Here is an 18,155-nt window from a genome sequence, read left to right on the forward strand (position 1 = left end):
CCTTGCTTTATACACCTTCAAAAAGAACTGAAAGTACAAGCATTTGCAATGCAATAGGTCTCGCATTAGGTTTGAGTTTTTAGTATTGTAAATGGCAATGTCTTTTTATTTATGCAGTAGTTAAGTTTTGTTTGTATAAAAAGGAACATATAAAATATGGCTCGTACAAAAGTATCACATTTTAATGATAGATAGAAATAAATGTGATATGTACGTGCTAATTTTTGTACTATCTGGGACATTAAAATACCTGCGGAGTCAGTAAAAAAAAAAAAATACAAAAAAAATCGGTCAGGTGGCAACCCTAGTCAGGTGTAATTATGGAACCTCTAGAACACATTTTAAAGTGCATTGTTTTTATAAATACTGTTTTAAGTAGGCACCTTGAAGGGGAAAAATGCTGTCTTTGGGTGATTTTATCTATTTTTACACTGGCTGAGACATTAAATATTCATGTCGAATAGAGAACTGCAATGTGCCAACCGTACCTTATGTCGGAGGCAAGCTGCAGTTAGGTGGTGTGTATGAGGGAGTGGGGACACGGTATAACCTGCCAATAATGCAGCAGGTGCAGTGGCACTGGAGCCCAGACCTGTGAACGTCCTTTTGCACCTCAATTATGTAGCAGAACATGTGTATTTGTAAAATTCACATTCACCCAAGAGTATCTTGGCACTGAATATCACAGGTTTATTGTTACCCAACTCAATGGTACTCAGTTTATTCACTTCAGAAGGATGAAAGGCTGATTTAGACCGCTGTGTAAAATACTGTTTTCAGGGGGCGTGGCTTCCCTGAGCTGCGGAATGGCCAGCCGAGGCTGAAATATCCGAAATACATCCGTACATGGCATGCTAGACTGCGGTTCGAAGCTGCGATAATGCTGTTAACAGTGACCAGGAGGTCATATTAAGCTTTCTGCAAGAAATTTGGCCGTAACATCGAGCGACGCGGCATTGGCGAGGCCTACCGCCTAATTTACATAGTGCAGCCGGGGCCTAAAGTTTGGAGCGCCTCCGGCGTGTGCAGCGGGGACGCCGGCAGCCTGGCGCCTGAGATCGCGCCATCGGTGAGGAGAAGCGGTGGCTACTGAACGCTGGGACGCCCGCAACATCGGAGGCTGAAGGAGGTGGGGGCCATGTGGCGTTTTCGCTGTGCACGCGGGGTGCCTGTGCTGCAGCCGGGTGTGAGAGCCGATGCGGAGCGCAAGAGTCTGGAGACACGGAGCGCGCACAAGGTGAGGGAGGCTCCGACTGTAAAGGGGACACTGCCGCAGGTGTTTGTGGAGGCCTGAATTAACGCAACCTGGCTCCGGTCTCCATGAACGTACTGCCAACTGAGCAGGCACCAGTCCCCTAGCGCCGTAATGGGGCGAGCTTGAGAAGCACTCACGCAGCCGCCATTTTGTGGAAGGCGGCTGAGCCTAACAAGGAAATCCTGATTGAAGATTAGGACCTCGCTGACTGGCATGCAGGGCAGTTGTAGGGGCCAAGTGTTCCCACTGCATTGAGGATCCTACTGTCAACATCTCTGTCCTGCTAAACTTTTATTCAAGGTAAAGCATGGGGACATGTGGTGTCTCGTCACTGCGCATGCGCGTTTGAGGCTTTGAGTTCCTTTGGGCGGGCGGGACTTCCGTCTTCGGACGTCCCGCGCACGCGCCCACGGAGTGCCTGAAAGCGGGGCTCCCATGCCCGAGGGAGAGCCCCGGCTACAGAAGTCCCGGCGGTAAGTGTGGCTTAGTTCGAGGGGGGAGGGGGGGTGCGCTTGTGTGTGTGTGTGTGTGTGTGTGTGTGTGTGTGTGTGTGTGTGTGTATGTGTATGTGTGCGATGGCGGCGGGGGGGAGGGGGGTCTTTGTATGTGTGCGTGCGTGAGTGTAGGTGCGCTGGTGTGTGTGTGGGGGGGTCTCTGTGTGTGCGTGTAGGTGCGCTAGTGTGTGTGTAGGTGCGGCGGCGGGGGGAGGGTGTGTGTGTGCCTGTGTATACGTGTGGCTGTGAGTCAGCTAGCTATAAGTCTCCACCTGGACGCATCCTTTGGATGCGAATTCCAGGCTCGACCTAAAAAGGACTTTGGCTGTGCATCCTGGGATACCGAGGGTATCTGAAGAGTTTCTTAAAGGCACGGTATCCCTTTTCCAGACACATAATGGCAGCCTATGGGGGCTTGTCTGTCCAACCCTTCCTCTCTATCATTTCAAGGATTTTGGTGAAGGGAAGTTTCTCTATGGGTGGAACTTGGCAATTTGTGTAAAATTTGATTTTATTTGGCTATCCTTTTCACTTTAAGTGGAAGTACTGGACAGTGTAGCCTTGTAATTAGAGGCTACATTATTTGTCTTTGATTTTTTCTTAAGTGTCTATGCAGGACTGCAAAGAAGACAGCTTAAGAGATTATTTTTTGATTGCTCTGGGGTCCCCGCACATGGGCGGGACTATTCACTACATTATGACTATAACAGAGATTCCCCTACTACAGAACTGAAGTTACAGGTAAGAAACTACTCCTTGTTAACTATGGCTCTGTCAGGACTGATCTTGCTACCTCTAAGCAATCCGTCTCTAGGTGGATTGTGTCCTGTATTCAGTTGTGTTATCAAAAAGCCAACAAGACTCTTGTTAGTAAGCTTAAGGCTCACTCTACCAGAGGTAAGGTGCTACAGCAGCTTTACTCCGTAACGTTCTATTGCAGAGATCTGTAAGGCTGCCACTTGGAAGTCAGTCCATACCTTTGCTAAACACTATTGCCTGGACTCTGATGCCAGGGCAGATGCTCAGATTGGCCAGGCTTCGCTGAGGAATCTATTTGCACAATAGTGTGTCTGTTGTTTCTTCCACCCCTGGGATTGTTTTTTGGTGATGGGCTTGCCATTCTATTCAAATGACTATGACTATACACTGAGATCCCCTACTACAGGTATCTCTGTGATAGGCCTAAGCAACCCGCCCTCCTCCCCGGTGGATGAAACAGTGATACCTTGAATACAGCAGTCCTTGCTTTATGCACCTTCAAAAAGAACTGAAAGTAACTGGCCTTTGACTGTGCATCATGGCATACCGAGGGTCTCAGGAAGGATCCTTAAAGGCACTGTATCCATTTACAGACACATAATGGCAGACTATGGTGCTTGTCTGTCCAACCCTTCATCTCTATCATGAAAAAGGAATCTCTGTGTAGGGGAGTTTCTCTGTGTGTGAAACTTTGTAAAATAGTTACATTTAACTGTTGCCTGGCTATCTTTTTCACTTCAGGATGAAGTAATAGCCAGAGTAGTCTAGTTGTTTTCAGGCTTCATTATTGTCTTTTATTATCTCTTAAGTGTCTATACAGGACTGCAGAAGAGGACCACTTAAGAGACTATATCTATTGAAGTGCTCCGGGGTCCACGCACATGGGCGGGACTATTCACATGATTGACTATCACAGAGATACCCCTACTACAGAACTGGAGTTATAGGTCAGAAACTTCTCCTTTAGTGGTATGAGGGAGCAGACGCTGCGTTAAAATTTGGGTGGTGGCACTTGCACTATCTCTATGCAGATAGGACAGTAGACTTCAAGAGTCAAAATAGAAGTCCCCAGAGAACAAACAATGGAGAAACTGACCTTCCTTGAAGCCAGAAAAGCACCCCCCCCATTGATTGCTAGCCAGGACAAAAAGGGTAGGTTCACATAAAATGGGTTTTATACTGCGAGTCATATGAGCATCCTCTGTAAAAATGCAGACTTATTTGGAAAGTGACTTATTTAACATGTCGACAAAGAGAAAATAATCTGTTCAGTTGAAAAACCATTAAGAGGAGAGTTTGGCAATTTTCAGGTGCATGCGCAACAGGATGGTTCTATGGCCCGCAATGAAACGGTTGAGTAAGGGTCACCAAGAAAAACGCGAGCGCTATGTGCTCAACTTCTGCAGGATTCGAGATCAGCACCATCCACCAACGTCATAGCCTTTTCTAGGGAATCCAGCAGAAGAACAAAGGAACCAGAGTCTTCAAAGACTGGGACTTGGTGGGGGGACAAGAGATGAGACTGCAGAGAGGAAAAAGTTAATCTTGTGTATAACAATGATGATCATTGTAATAATCTCAGCAGTCATAATAAAAAAAAGAACATTACACATTCCTCCTGCTGGTTATAGATTAGTCTAGTTCCTGCCCCTATGAATATAATTGTATATAATCTTCGCTCCAGAACTGTTTTTATTGGTGAAGTTGGAAATATCTCTTGTATAAATATGCAAAGTCCTGTATCTGTCACTGCATAACTTAGAGACTTGTTGGTTATCATTCAGATACCGGCTCTCCAACAATTCCCCTCTCATCAGTTGCAGTCTGTGCATGACGACCCCCTCAGATCTTCCACTCTCGTCATACTCTTTCTTCCAATGATTCTATATGGAGAAAGGAGGTTCGGCTGCTCGCTGCGCCTCCTCTCTCATCACTCTGTAACAGTAGACAAGGACTCTGTTTCTTGATCTGTGGACAACAGGCAAATGTTGGAGAGAGACAGGTAATACTAAGCAAATTGTGCTTTTCTTAATTTCTTTATATAAGCAAGATGTCCAAGTAACTTCATTCTGCACCTTTCAGAAATTGATTCGTTCTAAATTACAACTATCTCATGCGCACGTTAGAGACCGGAACCTTGTCTGTTGTGTTAGCATGAATAGCTCTGAAATAACAGGAAACATCCATTACAATGAATCCATTACAGCGCATGCTGTTAGATAACATGCCATTACAATGCAAGTGGCGTTACGTCGAGTGCTATCACAGCGCATGCCATTACAATGCATATGCTGTTACCATACATGCCTTTACAACGAAAGGCAAGAGTAAGTAGAAGTGGTGGAAATGCCGCCTGCTGCCCATCAAAACTCCAAACCTTTCCCTTTGAGCTTGGCTGCTTGTCACCAAAAAGGCAGTTTAGGTACTTTTCGTCCAACTGACAGGTTGCACCAGCAACCTCATCATTAGCAGTATAATGTATGTGTCGTAATTAATTAAGCAGAATGGCAGCTTTCATGCACCACACCCAAGGTTTCAGAAACGGGAAGCGCCCATTGGAGTAGTAGTATCTGCCATGGCTAGAAACTCTTTAGAACAGCAGATGGAGGTCAACTTGCAGTTTGAAGGTGTAATTTACCACAGAATGATGGAATTCACTGTCAACTGCTTACTTAAATGTGGCTCCATTAACTTCTTGAGACCTGCGAGGTGTTTATAGTATATATGGTTGTCTCCAGCTTTTTTTTTTATAATTGACATAGGGCTTGTTCCAGTAGATTGCCAATTGTTCCTGCATACTAGAAATCAGTCATTTTGTAGAGTACACACACACCCCATCTCGTTTCTTGGTGCCTGTTAGTATAGGACATGAGTAAAAGTCAAGTTATTAAGTTACCTAAACATCAGGTGGTTCGAGGTGATTTGTAAGATAAATGAAAGACTATTCCATGTACATTGGGCCATAAAACCACCCAGGCATTTCCTTTTTGTTTGTACGTTAACAATCTTTTTCTCTAAAAGGTATATCACTTCGAATAGATATCCGTAATCTTGTTAATCACCTGGCGTCCCAAGTGGGTCATTGTTGGGACGGAAAAGTCTTGGTGAAAACGTGTGCCCCTGCCAGAGTGCCCAACTGTTGTCTTTTTCCCTAATGCCGATTTAGTTTTTATTTTTTGTCATAGGCAAACATAGATCATGCATGTGCGCCATAACATATGCCTGTCTCACGGATTGTGCTCTTGTTTGACGAAGAGAGGTGCCCAAATTGATACCCTAATAGTGGTGGAAGGTTACCATCTTCACCAGGAGTTAAGCCGCACAAGCGTGGTGGTGGCAGCATACCATGTAGTCATCAGTAATAGTGAACAGGACGTTTTTATCCTGTTGCTGGAGTGAGGCCTACAGGCTCGCTGACCTTTTCAAAGTTCCGCTGCTGTGTGCCTATCTCATCCTTGATCCACATCAGGTAGATGTGGAGTGCTGCACAGCACGGAACTATTGACTCTGTGCTGGTTGTAGCAGTGTGCTTAGGAAGGGTAGAGCACTGGGATAGAGCAGTACTCTACAATTCATGTGTGGTTGGTGTATGTACTTGGTGTATGTATGCCTGTGAGGAATACATGAGAAGAAAGATGTAGTGCTGTTAAGCGCATGTGAAATGAGAGCATGTGCTGGGTGTATGTGTATATGCGTGAGGTGCAATACATGAAGGGTGAAGTATTGTGCAGCGCACACATGGTGAGTTTTCTGACAGTGTGCGTTTGTAAATAACACACCCTGCTTAAAGATAGAAAAGCGTCAGTGCTCAACAGTGTGCGTAGACAGAGTGTGTTCATATTGAATGCATGTGTACATGTTAGGATACAATGCATAGAGATAACAGCACTGGACTGAAAGTGTGCCTGCAGTGACACATTACATGGAGGACCCTGAGTTCCATTTTGGGAAGCTCAGGCCTGCCTGATGAAAACATGAGGAGAGGGAATTCCCCCCCCCCCCCCCCCCCCCCCCCCAGACATATGTGTATTGCTGCATTACTGTAGGCTGGGTGGGACACACACTGAGGGAAAAGGAAGAGATTCCCTTTACACTTCAAAAGGCTACTCTTTGATTCAGTGGTAGATCTCAAGGAAGGGACCTGGACAAATATCAGGAAGGGAGATTGAGCTGATAAGTGAATCATAAATAGTAGGGCTGACATCCAGGGGTGAACTCTTGTCACTCCCATGAGTTGTGTGCAGGGAAAATCTGCTTATAAGTCAGGGCAGACATCTTTCATGAGGAAAGAATAAAATAAGTGCCCACTTCAAAAGAAGCAGCTCCTGGATATAAAACTTAAAAGCCTCTGACCCTAAATCACATTTGGTGTCTGGAAAAGGACTATAAAAAGGGGAGGATGAGCAGGACAGGCTGTGTGAGAAGGGTAAGTTCTGCAAGATTTCTGCCTAGGACCAGTACCGAGGCAAAGCCCTGCTAGTCTCCCTGCTGGGTAAGGGGGACATCACCCAGGAAACCAAGATAATCTGCCCTAGAGCACCAGGATCTGCCTGCTTGCTGAGACCAATGTGCCAAGTGAGGAAGAGGAGAACGTTGTAGTGAGAAAGGTCCAGTGGGAAGCAGTAGAGGAAGACTCCCTGTGTGAGGATTTGGCAGAGCACAGATCAGGCCGTAGCCCATGTGCAGGATTGTTTTCGGCGACCCCCTTATACCAGGAGAGGACCGCCGTAGTCTGAGCCGAGCTTTAAGTGCCATGTGGATCTCTCTAAGCCCGTACTGCACCAGTACTGTGCCCCCATGAGCCAGCGAGGGACATTGGTAAAGTTACTACTTTAAGGAATGCCAAGACTTGTGACTGTCTGGGCCGGGGCGCTTGTGCTGGAAGAGCCTGCACCCATATTACTGCGGCAACCCCGTGTGGCAGGAGGGGCTGCTGGTACCAATGTTGCCATGGGATTCAGGCCACAGCTTGAAAGACAGACTAAGGTCACCATCTGTGGGTTGGACCCGCACTGCTAGGGAACTGCCCCCGGCTCACCACTGAGGACTGCGGGGGACACTGGAAGATGTGCCACCCTCACTGGCTCCAGTCGGGAGCTGAAGAATGGATATCCCCCACCCTGTAGGGATAAACCCACCTTATTGCGTCTTTGGGAGCTTAGGAGCTGCACTGACAACTGAGAGGTCTCTGACTGCGCCACGTGAGCCTTGAACAGCCCAACCACTATGAACCGAGCAGGACACACAGGTGCGCGTTGAAGGAACCTGTTCCACCACTGAACTCTTCTGTGCTCTGAGGGTAGGACATGAATTAAGATGTCAATGTGGGACTCGCTGCTAATGATGTTGCGGCACCATAACGGTGTTGCAGCACCACAGACTCTTTCGACTAACCTCAAAGAGTCAAAGGGGAACTCTTGAGTACGGCCTAATAGTGAGCATTTCCTGGATTGAGCCATTGTTGAAGGAGGAATAACCCAGCACACGTTACACGAAGGAGAGCGGTACTGGGATTTTCCTGACGGGTACTAGAGCCCTGACCTCACGGGCATTGTGTTATTGTTTGTGAATGTTGCATTACTTTGCCTGTTAGGGTTAGAAATAAAATTATACTTTTTCTTATAAAAGCAAATATTTTATTGGACACTGATTTATTGCTGATACTGTTTGTACTTTGCGGTATGAATCATGTTCAATGACTTGTATCTACATTCTCCCCCCTCAGCCCCCATACCTCCCCTCCCCCGAGGTAGCCATGACTGCTTGACCGCAACTACAACTGAGTCAAGTGCAGAAAGGGTACTTAGCCCTTATGAGCAGAATCCGTAGTAGGTCAGGCTTCGGGACATCAGGAGTTAAAGGCCACAACCACCACATTTGCACCCAGTAAACCCTGCGTTCTTCTTAGCCCTCTGAAAGTCATGTTAGCGTGGACAGCTGAACAAATGCAGGTCAAACCTACTACCATCAGCATTCTTTGGAGTTCTGTAGTGTTACTGTGTATTTGAAGAGAGTTTAGACTCAACATTGCTTTGGTGACTGACCATGCACAGTTTAATCAAAACATTTCAGGAAATTGTGCAGGTGTTTTTATCACGGTTTTAGTTCCTTTTTTTTACTGGGATTTTGACAGATCTACTTACTTTTTAAATTGGCCTGAAAGAAGCTATCATGCCTACCGCAAGACCTGATCAAATGTTGAATGCTGAAGAAATAGCTTCAAGGAGAAATAATATTAACCCGTTGTTCTTGTAAAGTTGCACATTGTGTCTTGCTTTGTGCCTTTCGGGTGTATGTTGACATATTCTTTTATTTTGCAGCTGGACTTCAGTATCTGGAAAGGCATTTTGGATAGTTTAACACATGATGTTAAAGAGAAAATGTACAATGTTTTACTCTTTGTCAACGGAGGATGGATGGTTGATGTTAGAGAGGTAATTCAATGTTGCTTTCTCATCTGTTGCCAAAATCTGATATTTTCTCTACATGAATGTGTGTCCGAATTCTGCAAAAGGAAAAAAAATCATAGATAATTTGGATATGGAGACATTGTCTGGTTTAAAAACTAAATTCCGGCTCGCTTTCTTTCACTCATGCGAATGTGTTAACGTGCTCTTTTTCATTCATAGTTAACAAATAATACTTATTTTGTGAATAGACAAACTATTTTGCTTTCCCAGCCATAAGCTTCTGGGATGGGGATTTTTGGAGAGAAGAATTTCTAATTTGAAAAGTGTAGGATGAGGAGAACCTTTTGTGTTAAGCGGTGGGTCTCCTCCCTCCCTATTGTTATATAATGCATTATAGAAGAGGGTAGATGTATAAGGCCAGAAAAGAAAAAACATCAGATTTTCAGACTTGGACTTTATTATGCTGCATAAATAATTGGCATTTCTATGTTATACACGGTATTGACTCAACATTTTGGGTCCTGTAAATGGGCTACATTTGTGCATAATTCATGATCATTTTTTCTGTGCACAGGATGTAGAAGATGACCCTGAACGCACCCACCAAATGTCCTTGTTACGGAGGCTGTGCCTTCCAATGATGTGCTTCCTTTTGCATACAGTCTTGCATAACACCAAGCAGTACCAGGAGTGTCTCCGGCTCGCTGAGGTGGTTTCTTCAGAACGTCAGAAACTCTTCATGGTGAGGAAAGGAGTGAAAAACATTCCAACTCTTCTAATTGTCTTTCCTTAGGGCCCAGACTTCCCTTGGTCTGACCTGGTCAATAAGAGGGGAAAATGTCATTCTTTTACTGGAAACATCTGCACACTAATCCTCCTTTGCAAGTCAAGCCCGTATTATTTGTGCAGGGCAAACATAACTTTTTGATATAGGTGTCTACCCTTTCTGAGTAGAGCTTATCCTCCTGAACGCTTATTTGAAATAATCCCAAAAACAATTATTTTACTGTTGATTTGTGTCTTACATTTAAGGGCACATCTAAGCTAGCATGACATTTTATTTTCAATTTTGCACTTAAGGTGAAGGCCTCGTGCCTCACATCTGTCTTTTAGATATTCACCCTTTCCCCTTTTTTCATTTTTAGACTGGATCTCAAACTAAGCTGGTTAAACTGGCCACTCATCTCTTTTCTGATACCATTGGTTAAGCCTGCCCATCTGAATGGAAATGTAACCATCTGTTGCAGGGGCTAGCTAAGCATTTTTTCAGGCATGTCTGAATTTTCTTTTGGTCTGGTTTCCAAGCGGATGTTTTTAAAACTCTACACGTTCCAACTACTTACATTGATATGTCGGGGACAATGCTGGAAATAATAATGACCATTGCTTATGCATTTATGTATTTGAGTTTGAGTATGTATTTATAAGTGATAGTGAGTAAGAGGGAGTCGGTGAAGGATTGTGGGTGTGTTAAAACAAGTGATTGGTTGAAAGGTGCGAGAGGGACCGGATTTGAGTCGGGTGTAGCTATCAATGGCACAGTGAATGTATGTATCTGAAAGAAACCGGTTAGTATTAGATTCCTTACCTTAGAATATCCCCAGGTGTCAGACTGGATCTGGAAAATTTTGTGTAACAGTACCCCTGCGCATCGGTAGGCGTCGTCTGCGGCTCCGCGTCCGGCGTCGTTGGCGCCGGGATGACGTCGCCGGAGTACTTAGACGCCGCCCTTGCGCGCTGATGTCAGTTCTTCTTTTTTCCGCGCCAGCTAGCGCAGGTCCGGAGAAAGCAGTGCCTTAGTCATTTTTTGACAAAAACTTTTTTGATCTTTTTTCAAGTCTGAACGACTCTCGGTGACGGTAGGGAATGCCCGGGTTCAAGCCCTGTACCGACTGCAACCGTCTGATGTCGGTTACCGATCCCCACCGCCGGTGCCTGTATTGCATTGGAGCTGACCACAACGACCGGTTGTGCCCCGACTGCCAGGCCTTGACGTCGAAGGCTAGGCGGGACCGGTCCCGCAAGCGCCTCAAGCTCCGGCATGGCAGTCGGCCCGCGCGGCTCGAGGTCCCGGTCCAGGAGGGGGTCGAGGGACCGGTCGCGGGGCCACAGTCATCGAAGCTCGGCGAGTCGACACCATTCGTCGGGCTCCACGTCCTCAGGTAAGAGGCACAAGAAGTCAGAGACGCCATCGCTCTTCTGACTCCGCCCAACGCTCGCGCGACGCGGCCGGGGCGACACTGCCTCCGAGGCTCCGCCGGAGCCGCAGGCGCCGCAGCCAGCTCCATACCCGCCGGTCCCTGGGCAGAACGCGACGCCGGAGGAGATCAACGCCTTCCTCATGGCCATGAGGTCCCTCTCTCCTCCGTCGGGTCTAGCGGTGCCTCTGGGCCCCGTGGCCCCGACTGGGAGTCCAAGCGGGCCGGGTGCTCCGGCCCCGGCGCCGTCGGGTGCTTCGGCCCCGGCGCCATTGGCGACTTCGGTCCTGACGCTGTAGGCTCCCGCTGGATCCGGTTCTGGATCCGGGTCGCCACTGGTCGACCTCACGACCCCGCCGGCGTCCACCCCCAGGGTGTCGCCCCCGGCACCGTCTCCGTACGACGCCGTCCCTGATCCCTCTCTCGGTCCGGATCTGAAGAACCCTTCTTCTTTGATCTGACTCCATCCTTTGACCCAGAGTTTCAGGAGATGGAGGACGAAGGGTATTGGAAGGGGTCTGACGACCCTCTGACACGTGAGTGTCAGTCCTTCCAGGACTGGACAGAGGAGCTAGGGGAGGCCAGTGGTCTTGATACCTCCCCTGACACTGACTTTGTCTCCCCTCCTACCGTGGCTACGGAGGAGGGGGCTGCTTATAGTGTGGTGCTGACGCGGGGAGCCAAGGCCTTGGCGCTTACGTTCCCCGTCGCTACTGTGTGGTCTAACATCCTCACTGAGGTCCTTAAACCGCAGCCTGGCACTCAGGAGCCTTTACTGCCGTTTAATGAGGCTCTCATGGACGTCCTGTTGGGCACCTGGTCCAGGCCCGCAACAGGCCCCCCTGTAGATAGGAACGTCGCCAGGCGCCACCGCCCAGCTCCGGGCGACCCTAGCTTCCTGTCCACCCACCCTACCCCGAGAGTCTGGTTATCCAGGCCTCTACTTCCCAATCCGCATTCCCGACTGCTCCCCCTGATCGGGAATCCAAGAGGTATGAACAGTTTGGTAAGAAGCTGTTCTCGTCCCTTAGCTGCGGACTGCGGTCAGTCAACACCGCTTGCCTCTTGGGCTGTTATACCCACTCTCTGTGGGATACGGTTGCAGCCGTGCTGCCAGAGTGTCCGGAGGGGGCCCGGGTAAAACTCGCTCAAGCCCTCGCGGAGGGACGAGACGCAGCTCGGTACTCTATACGATGTGGACTGGCTACCACGGACTCGCTGGGCAGGGCGATGTCAACGACGGTGGCGGTTCGCCGCCACGCCTGTCTGAGGTCCGCCAACTTCTCGGCCGATGTCCAGAACACCCTCATGGACATGCCGTTTGATGGCAGCCACCTCTTTGGTGGCAAGGCAGATCATACGCTTGGACGTTTCAAGGACTCCAGGGCTACGGCCAAGTCCTTGGGCCTCTCCGGGCAGCGTCAGCAGCAGTCTGCCTTTCGCTCCTTTCGTGGCCAAGGAAGGGGCGCCCCTTCACGTCCTGCCAGCCACGGGCTGCAGTCTAACATCCAGAGCGGCGGTGGGCGTGGTAACCGCCGTGGCGGTGCCAGGGGACAACGGCGCGGCCAGTCCGCATCTACTCCCGCAGCATCTGCCTAAAAGCCCTCCTAGTCCGAGCTTTCAGGCCCATTTAACACCAGTGTGGGGTAGGTTCCGCCATCACCTCCTTCACTGGCGTACCATCACTTAGGACAGGTGGGTGCTGCAAATCGTCCGAAGGGGCTACTCCCTCCCCTTCGAGGCGACCCCTCCAGCCATGCCACCGCAGTCCCACCGCGTGTCGGGGGATCACTTGCAACTTCTGCAAGAGGAAGTGTCGGCCCTCTTGGCCAAGGGGACCATCGAGCGCGTTCCTGGGCCAGAAGAAGGGTGTGGTTGCTATTCCCACTACTTTCTGGTACCCAAGAAGGGCAAAGGGGCCTACGCCCTATCTTGGACCTAAGGAACGTCAACGGCTTCCTCCGGAAGGAGAAGTTCAAGATGCTGACTCTGGCTCAGGTCTTGGCTGCCCTTGACCCTGGAGACTGGATAGTAGCGTTGGACTTGCAGAACGCGTATTTCCACATCCCCGTCCTGCCGGCGTTACCTGCGGTTCACGGTAAGCCACGAGCACTTTCAGTTTACCGTTCTCCCCTTTGGCCTTACCAGCGCCCCACGGGTGTTCACGAAAGTGATGGCGGTGGTCGCAGCTCACCTGCGCAGGTTAGGTTAGGGGTTTCAGTCTTCCCCCTACCTCGACGACTGGTTGTTGAAGGCGGGCTCACCCCAGACAGTCGTCAGCCACCTCCAGACTACGGCTGACCTCGTGCACATGCTGGGGTTCTCCATCATTGTGCCGAAGTCGCACCTGTGTCCCTCCCAGAAGCTCCTCTTCATCGGAGCAGTTCTAGACTCGGTGCAGTTTCGTGTTTATCCTCCCGAACAGCGGGTTCAGGATATTCAGGCTCTGATTCCGATCTTTCAGCCGTTATCCCGAGTCTCGGACAGGTTGACGCTGCGGCTTCTGGGGCTGATGGCCTCCTGCATCCTTCTGGTGCATCACGCCCGGTGGCGGATGCGGGCTCTGCAGTGGGATCTGAAGTTTCAGTGGGCCCAGCATCAGGGCAACTTGTCCGACCACGTCTTGATCTCGGAGGGCACTGCAAGACAGTTGCAGTGGTGGCTCACGGACCGCGATTGGTTCAGCAGCCGATCCCTCTCCCTACCCCAACCGGAGCACGTAGTTGTGACGGATGCGTCCCTCCAGGGCTGCGGGGGCCACATGGGAGAGGCGGAGATCAGAGGACTCTGGTCTCCGACGGAGTCCCGGCTCCATATCAACCTTCTGGAGCTGCGGGCGATCCGTCTTGCACTGAAGGTATTCCTCCCCTCTGTCCGGGGGAGTGCCAGGAGGCTCTGCGCCTCTGGCAGTGGCTGGAACATCAGGGCCTGACCCTGGTGGTTCAACACCTGGCAGGTTCCCTGAACGCCAGGGCGGACTAACTCAGCCGTCTGTGCATGATGGATCACAAATGGCGCCTGAACTCAGACTTGGCGAAAGGTCTCTTTCAGCAGTGGGAAGAGCCTTGGTTAGATCTATTTGCCACAGAAGAGAACGCGCAATGTCATCAGTTATGCGCGTTGGAATTTCCAAGGCGGCACTGGCTCGGCGACACTTTTCGCCGCGAGTGGAGTTGCGGTCTGTTGTACGCCTTTCCCACTTCTGCCCAGATTGCTGAAGAAGATCAGGCGCGACCGGGCTCAAGTCATCATTGTGGCTCCGGACTGGGCACGAAGATACTGGTATCCCGAGCTACTCAGCATGTCAGTCGATCCCCCGATTCGTCTGCCTCTTCTGGAGGACCTTCTGTCGCAGCAGCAGGGGAAGGTCCTCCACCCGAACCTGTCCAGCCTCCACCTCCATGCGTGGAGATTGAGCGGCAACAGTTGAGGCCATTTGACTTGCCTCCTGAAGTCTGTGATGTCATTCTGGCAGCCCGGCGTCCTTCCACAAAATCGGTATACGTCTGCAGGTGGAACAAATTTGTGGCATGATGCACAGCAAAGGCTCTGGATCCACTCTCTGCCCCTCTTTCTGAGGTTCTCCTCTTTCTTCTTTCTCTTGCCCAGCAGGGCTCCGCTCTGGGCACTATCAAGGGCTACCTCTCTGCCATTTCCGTCTTCTTAAGGCTACCTTATCAGCCCTCTTTGTTCAAGTCCCCAGTTGTAAATAGGTTCTTGAATGGAATCACTCATATCTTCCTGTTCCTTTCGTGATGCCTCAGTGGGACTTGAACCTTGTTCTGACTTATCTGATGTGCGCTCCCTTCAAGCCACTTCATAACTGTCCTCTTTGTCTTCTTACCCTTAAGACTGCATTTCTGGTTGCCATCACCTCTGCCAGAAGAGTGAGTGAGCTCCAGGCCCTTTCTTCTAAACCTTCTTTCCTTTCTGTCCATCTGGACAAAGTTGTGTTGCGGACGCGACCCTCTTTCCTGCCCAAGGTAGTCACAGCCTTCCACATCGGGCAGTCCATCACCTTGCCCACCTTCTTTCCGCCTCCGCATCCCTCGAAAGAGGAAGTGAGGCTCCACCCTTCTGGCCCAAAACGTGCGCTCTCATTCTATCTGGATCGCACACGTCAATTCCGGGTGGATGACCAACTCTTTGTTGGTTACGTGGGCGCTAAGAAGGGTCGGGCGGTGCACAAACGAACCATCTCTTGGTGGGACGTCTTGTGCATCAAGATTTGCTACTCTTTGGCGAGGAAGGAGCCTCCTGTTGGGCTGAGGGCCCATTCTACTCTGCCACGGCGGCCACCACTGCCCTGGGTCATGGAGTTCCCTTGCAGGACATATGTCAGGCAGCTACGTGGGCCTCGCTGCACACGTTCGCAAGACACTACTGCCTGAACAGCCAAGTCCGGAGAGATGGCTTTTTCGGCCGTTCCGTTCTCCAGGACTTTCTGGTGTGATCATTGGTTCGCAGACCCACCACCGGGGTTGGTATTGCTGGGGTATCTATTCTAAGGTAAGGAATCTAATATTAACCTGGTTCTTTCAGATGCACGAGTTACTTACCTTCAGTAACGATATATCTGTAAGAAACAGTAGTTAGTATTAGATTCCTTAGCGCCCCACCCATCCTCTCTGTTCTGCGAACCGATATCTAGGGTTAAGGTCTTCCCCTTTCAGGGCCCTAGTTTTATGGCACCAGTGTTGCTTTTTATCATGGCTCTGCGTTTTCTGGCGCAGAAAAGCTGTGTATAAGAATGAAGCCGACGACGGACGCGGAGCCGCAGACGACGCCTACCGACAAGCAGGGGTACTGCTATGCAAAATTTTCCGGATCCAGTCTGACGCCTGAGGATATTCTAAGGTAAGGAATCTAATACTAACTACTGTTTCTTACAGATGTATCGTTACCGAAGGGAAGTAACTTGTGCGTTAGTAAGTGAGAATGACCAGTGAGTGTGAGTAACAGTGAGCATGAGTGAGAATGAGCAAGTGAGAGAATGTGAGTCAGAGTGATTGAGGGGGAAGAGAGTAAATTTGAGTTGGAGTGAAGCAAATTTATAAAACAATAGGATGAAATCCTGGCCGGTATTACGTCCCACCAGTTGCCACTGATGTTCTGTTTATTTATGTGAGGAAGGGGGGAAAGGCTCTCGGATAGCACACACCTACATAAGAGTACACGTTTGTCTCAGACTGTCTTCCAGAGGGGATTTCCCACTGTGGATGATAGGCTAACAAAAATTCAAACATATCGCATGGCATATCTTGACTCCTCTACCCCAGATCCTGATCAAAGTCAAAACACTCATGCTTTTAAATTATTTAATCTACTGCTTGCTGCTTGGATGTAAAGGGGCCTTAGCCAGAAATCTTACTCTGGTGCCCTTTAGTGTTATTTGTTTGAGGTACACCAGCACTTTATTGCTGAGCACTGCACCACCTCCATCTGCAACACCACAAAATAGTAGTCAAGGCTAGTACCAGTAACTGCATTTTAGACTCCTGATCTCAGGAGCAAATAATTACAAATTAAAAGTGCATAATATTGCTTTACCAAACTCTTCATTCCAGCGCCATATTTATAGTACTTTTCATTTAGATGGCACAAAAGGAGTATACGTTTGGTGAATTTCAGTGTTTCCAAAAGAGCTGGTGGTTCCTCCAGTGGCTGTTAATCGCTAGTTATCGGCTCAGACTCAAATACGTACACTCTACTCATGGGCGTAGCTTTAGGGGTGTGTTTGGGGTATGACACCTCCCAAATAAATGCATTCTTGGCTTCATAATTGGGTCTGGGGACACTGAATCCGGTCAGCTTTTTGTGTTTGCTTTTCGTGACCTTTGATGTAAACAGTAGAAGCGGAGAGGTAGATAGGGACAACCAGAGATCTGTATTTATTGGCTGAATTTTAAAATTGGACACCAGATAACTTGGAATCCCCGCTTCCCTGCATGTCCAAATTTTGTGATCCTATGCAAATATATCATTCACATGTGTGTGCACTTTTAAATACTTGAGTTAGTGCTCATTGGACTAGGTTGGCCGCATTGTCTTTATTTTCGGTATTTGCAGTCTTAAGCTCAGCGCATTCCTCTGCACTGCAATATTGACCTTTGTATCTGAGTGGACCTGCAGATGCCTTTCTCCAATGTGTGTGCGCGCCTCACTGCTGCCTAAATAGCTTTTTAAAAAAACTTTTTTCCTCTCTTCACCTCTGAGCAGTTACACCCCATGTGGCCTGTCTGATGTTTTGTGGGACATCCATTTGGGACTATTGTTGAGTTTCAATTGACAGCTGTCACTCTAGCTGTACTCTGCCTTGTATGTCCAGTGCAAGTAAGAGTTGTTTGTTACAATGAAGTGTCCTCGGAGGTATTAATAAAAATCAGTACAGTCCCTCACATAGGTTTGTGTATCTGATGGACAGAGACATCTTACCTCAGATTACTTATCTTTGAATTACCGCCAGGCGCCAGACTGGATCCAGAAAACCTTTCTAGCAGTACTTCTGCGCATCAGTAGAGGGGATCGTGCGACTCCGTAGTGATGTCGTCCACCGGAGTCCATATAATCCCCCTTCGAAACGCTGATGCCAGCTTCTTCTTTTCCGCGCTTACTGCCACCCAAAATCGGGTCTAATCCCTCGATGACCCCCTTCAAAAGTAAAGTGAAAATGCTTTTGATGAACAAATTACACCAATAGCAACCCTTAGGAACTCAGCTGGACGATTCTCATGTAGACCACTCGGAATCATGAATCTACCTTATCGATGGTTACTTTGCAGTTGTTCTGTTGCTTATTTATAAATAATTGCTTTCTTATTTTATATGTATGACTCGACTGCTATTTGTACAGCGCTCTGATACTCTGATTGGTCATGTTTGCTGTAGGAGGCTGGCTTAGTATATGGCGCACACTTATTTAAGGGAGTCACCTTGCACTAATCCATGCAACCCTTATGGCGGTTTTAGTGGTCTTTGATAACCTTCTGAAAGCGTTCAAAGTGGTAGCTGTGGAGAGCTGCCTTCAGGCTTATCTTGA

The 18,155-nt window shown here is 48.8% G+C and overlaps 1 protein-coding gene across 3 annotated transcripts in view; it reads left to right on the top strand.

The window, feature by feature from the left end:
• Window positions 1-18,155, top strand: part of NUP107 (nucleoporin 107) — a 547,946-nt gene that overhangs the window by 486,719 nt on the left and 43,072 nt on the right. For all 3 annotated transcript variants that reach the window (XM_078676641.1, XM_078676632.1, XM_078676648.1), the window contains exons 26-27: window positions 8,829-8,942; window positions 9,493-9,660. In XM_078676641.1, coding sequence (XP_078532767.1) covers window positions 8,829-8,942; window positions 9,493-9,660 — 282 coding nt within the window. The remainder of the gene's footprint in view (window positions 1-8,828; window positions 8,943-9,492; window positions 9,661-18,155) is intronic.

Source organism: Lissotriton helveticus, chromosome 1_1 (genome assembly GCF_964261635.1).
Source record: "Lissotriton helveticus chromosome 1_1, aLisHel1.1, whole genome shotgun sequence".
NCBI lineage: Eukaryota > Metazoa > Chordata > Amphibia > Caudata > Salamandridae > Lissotriton > Lissotriton helveticus.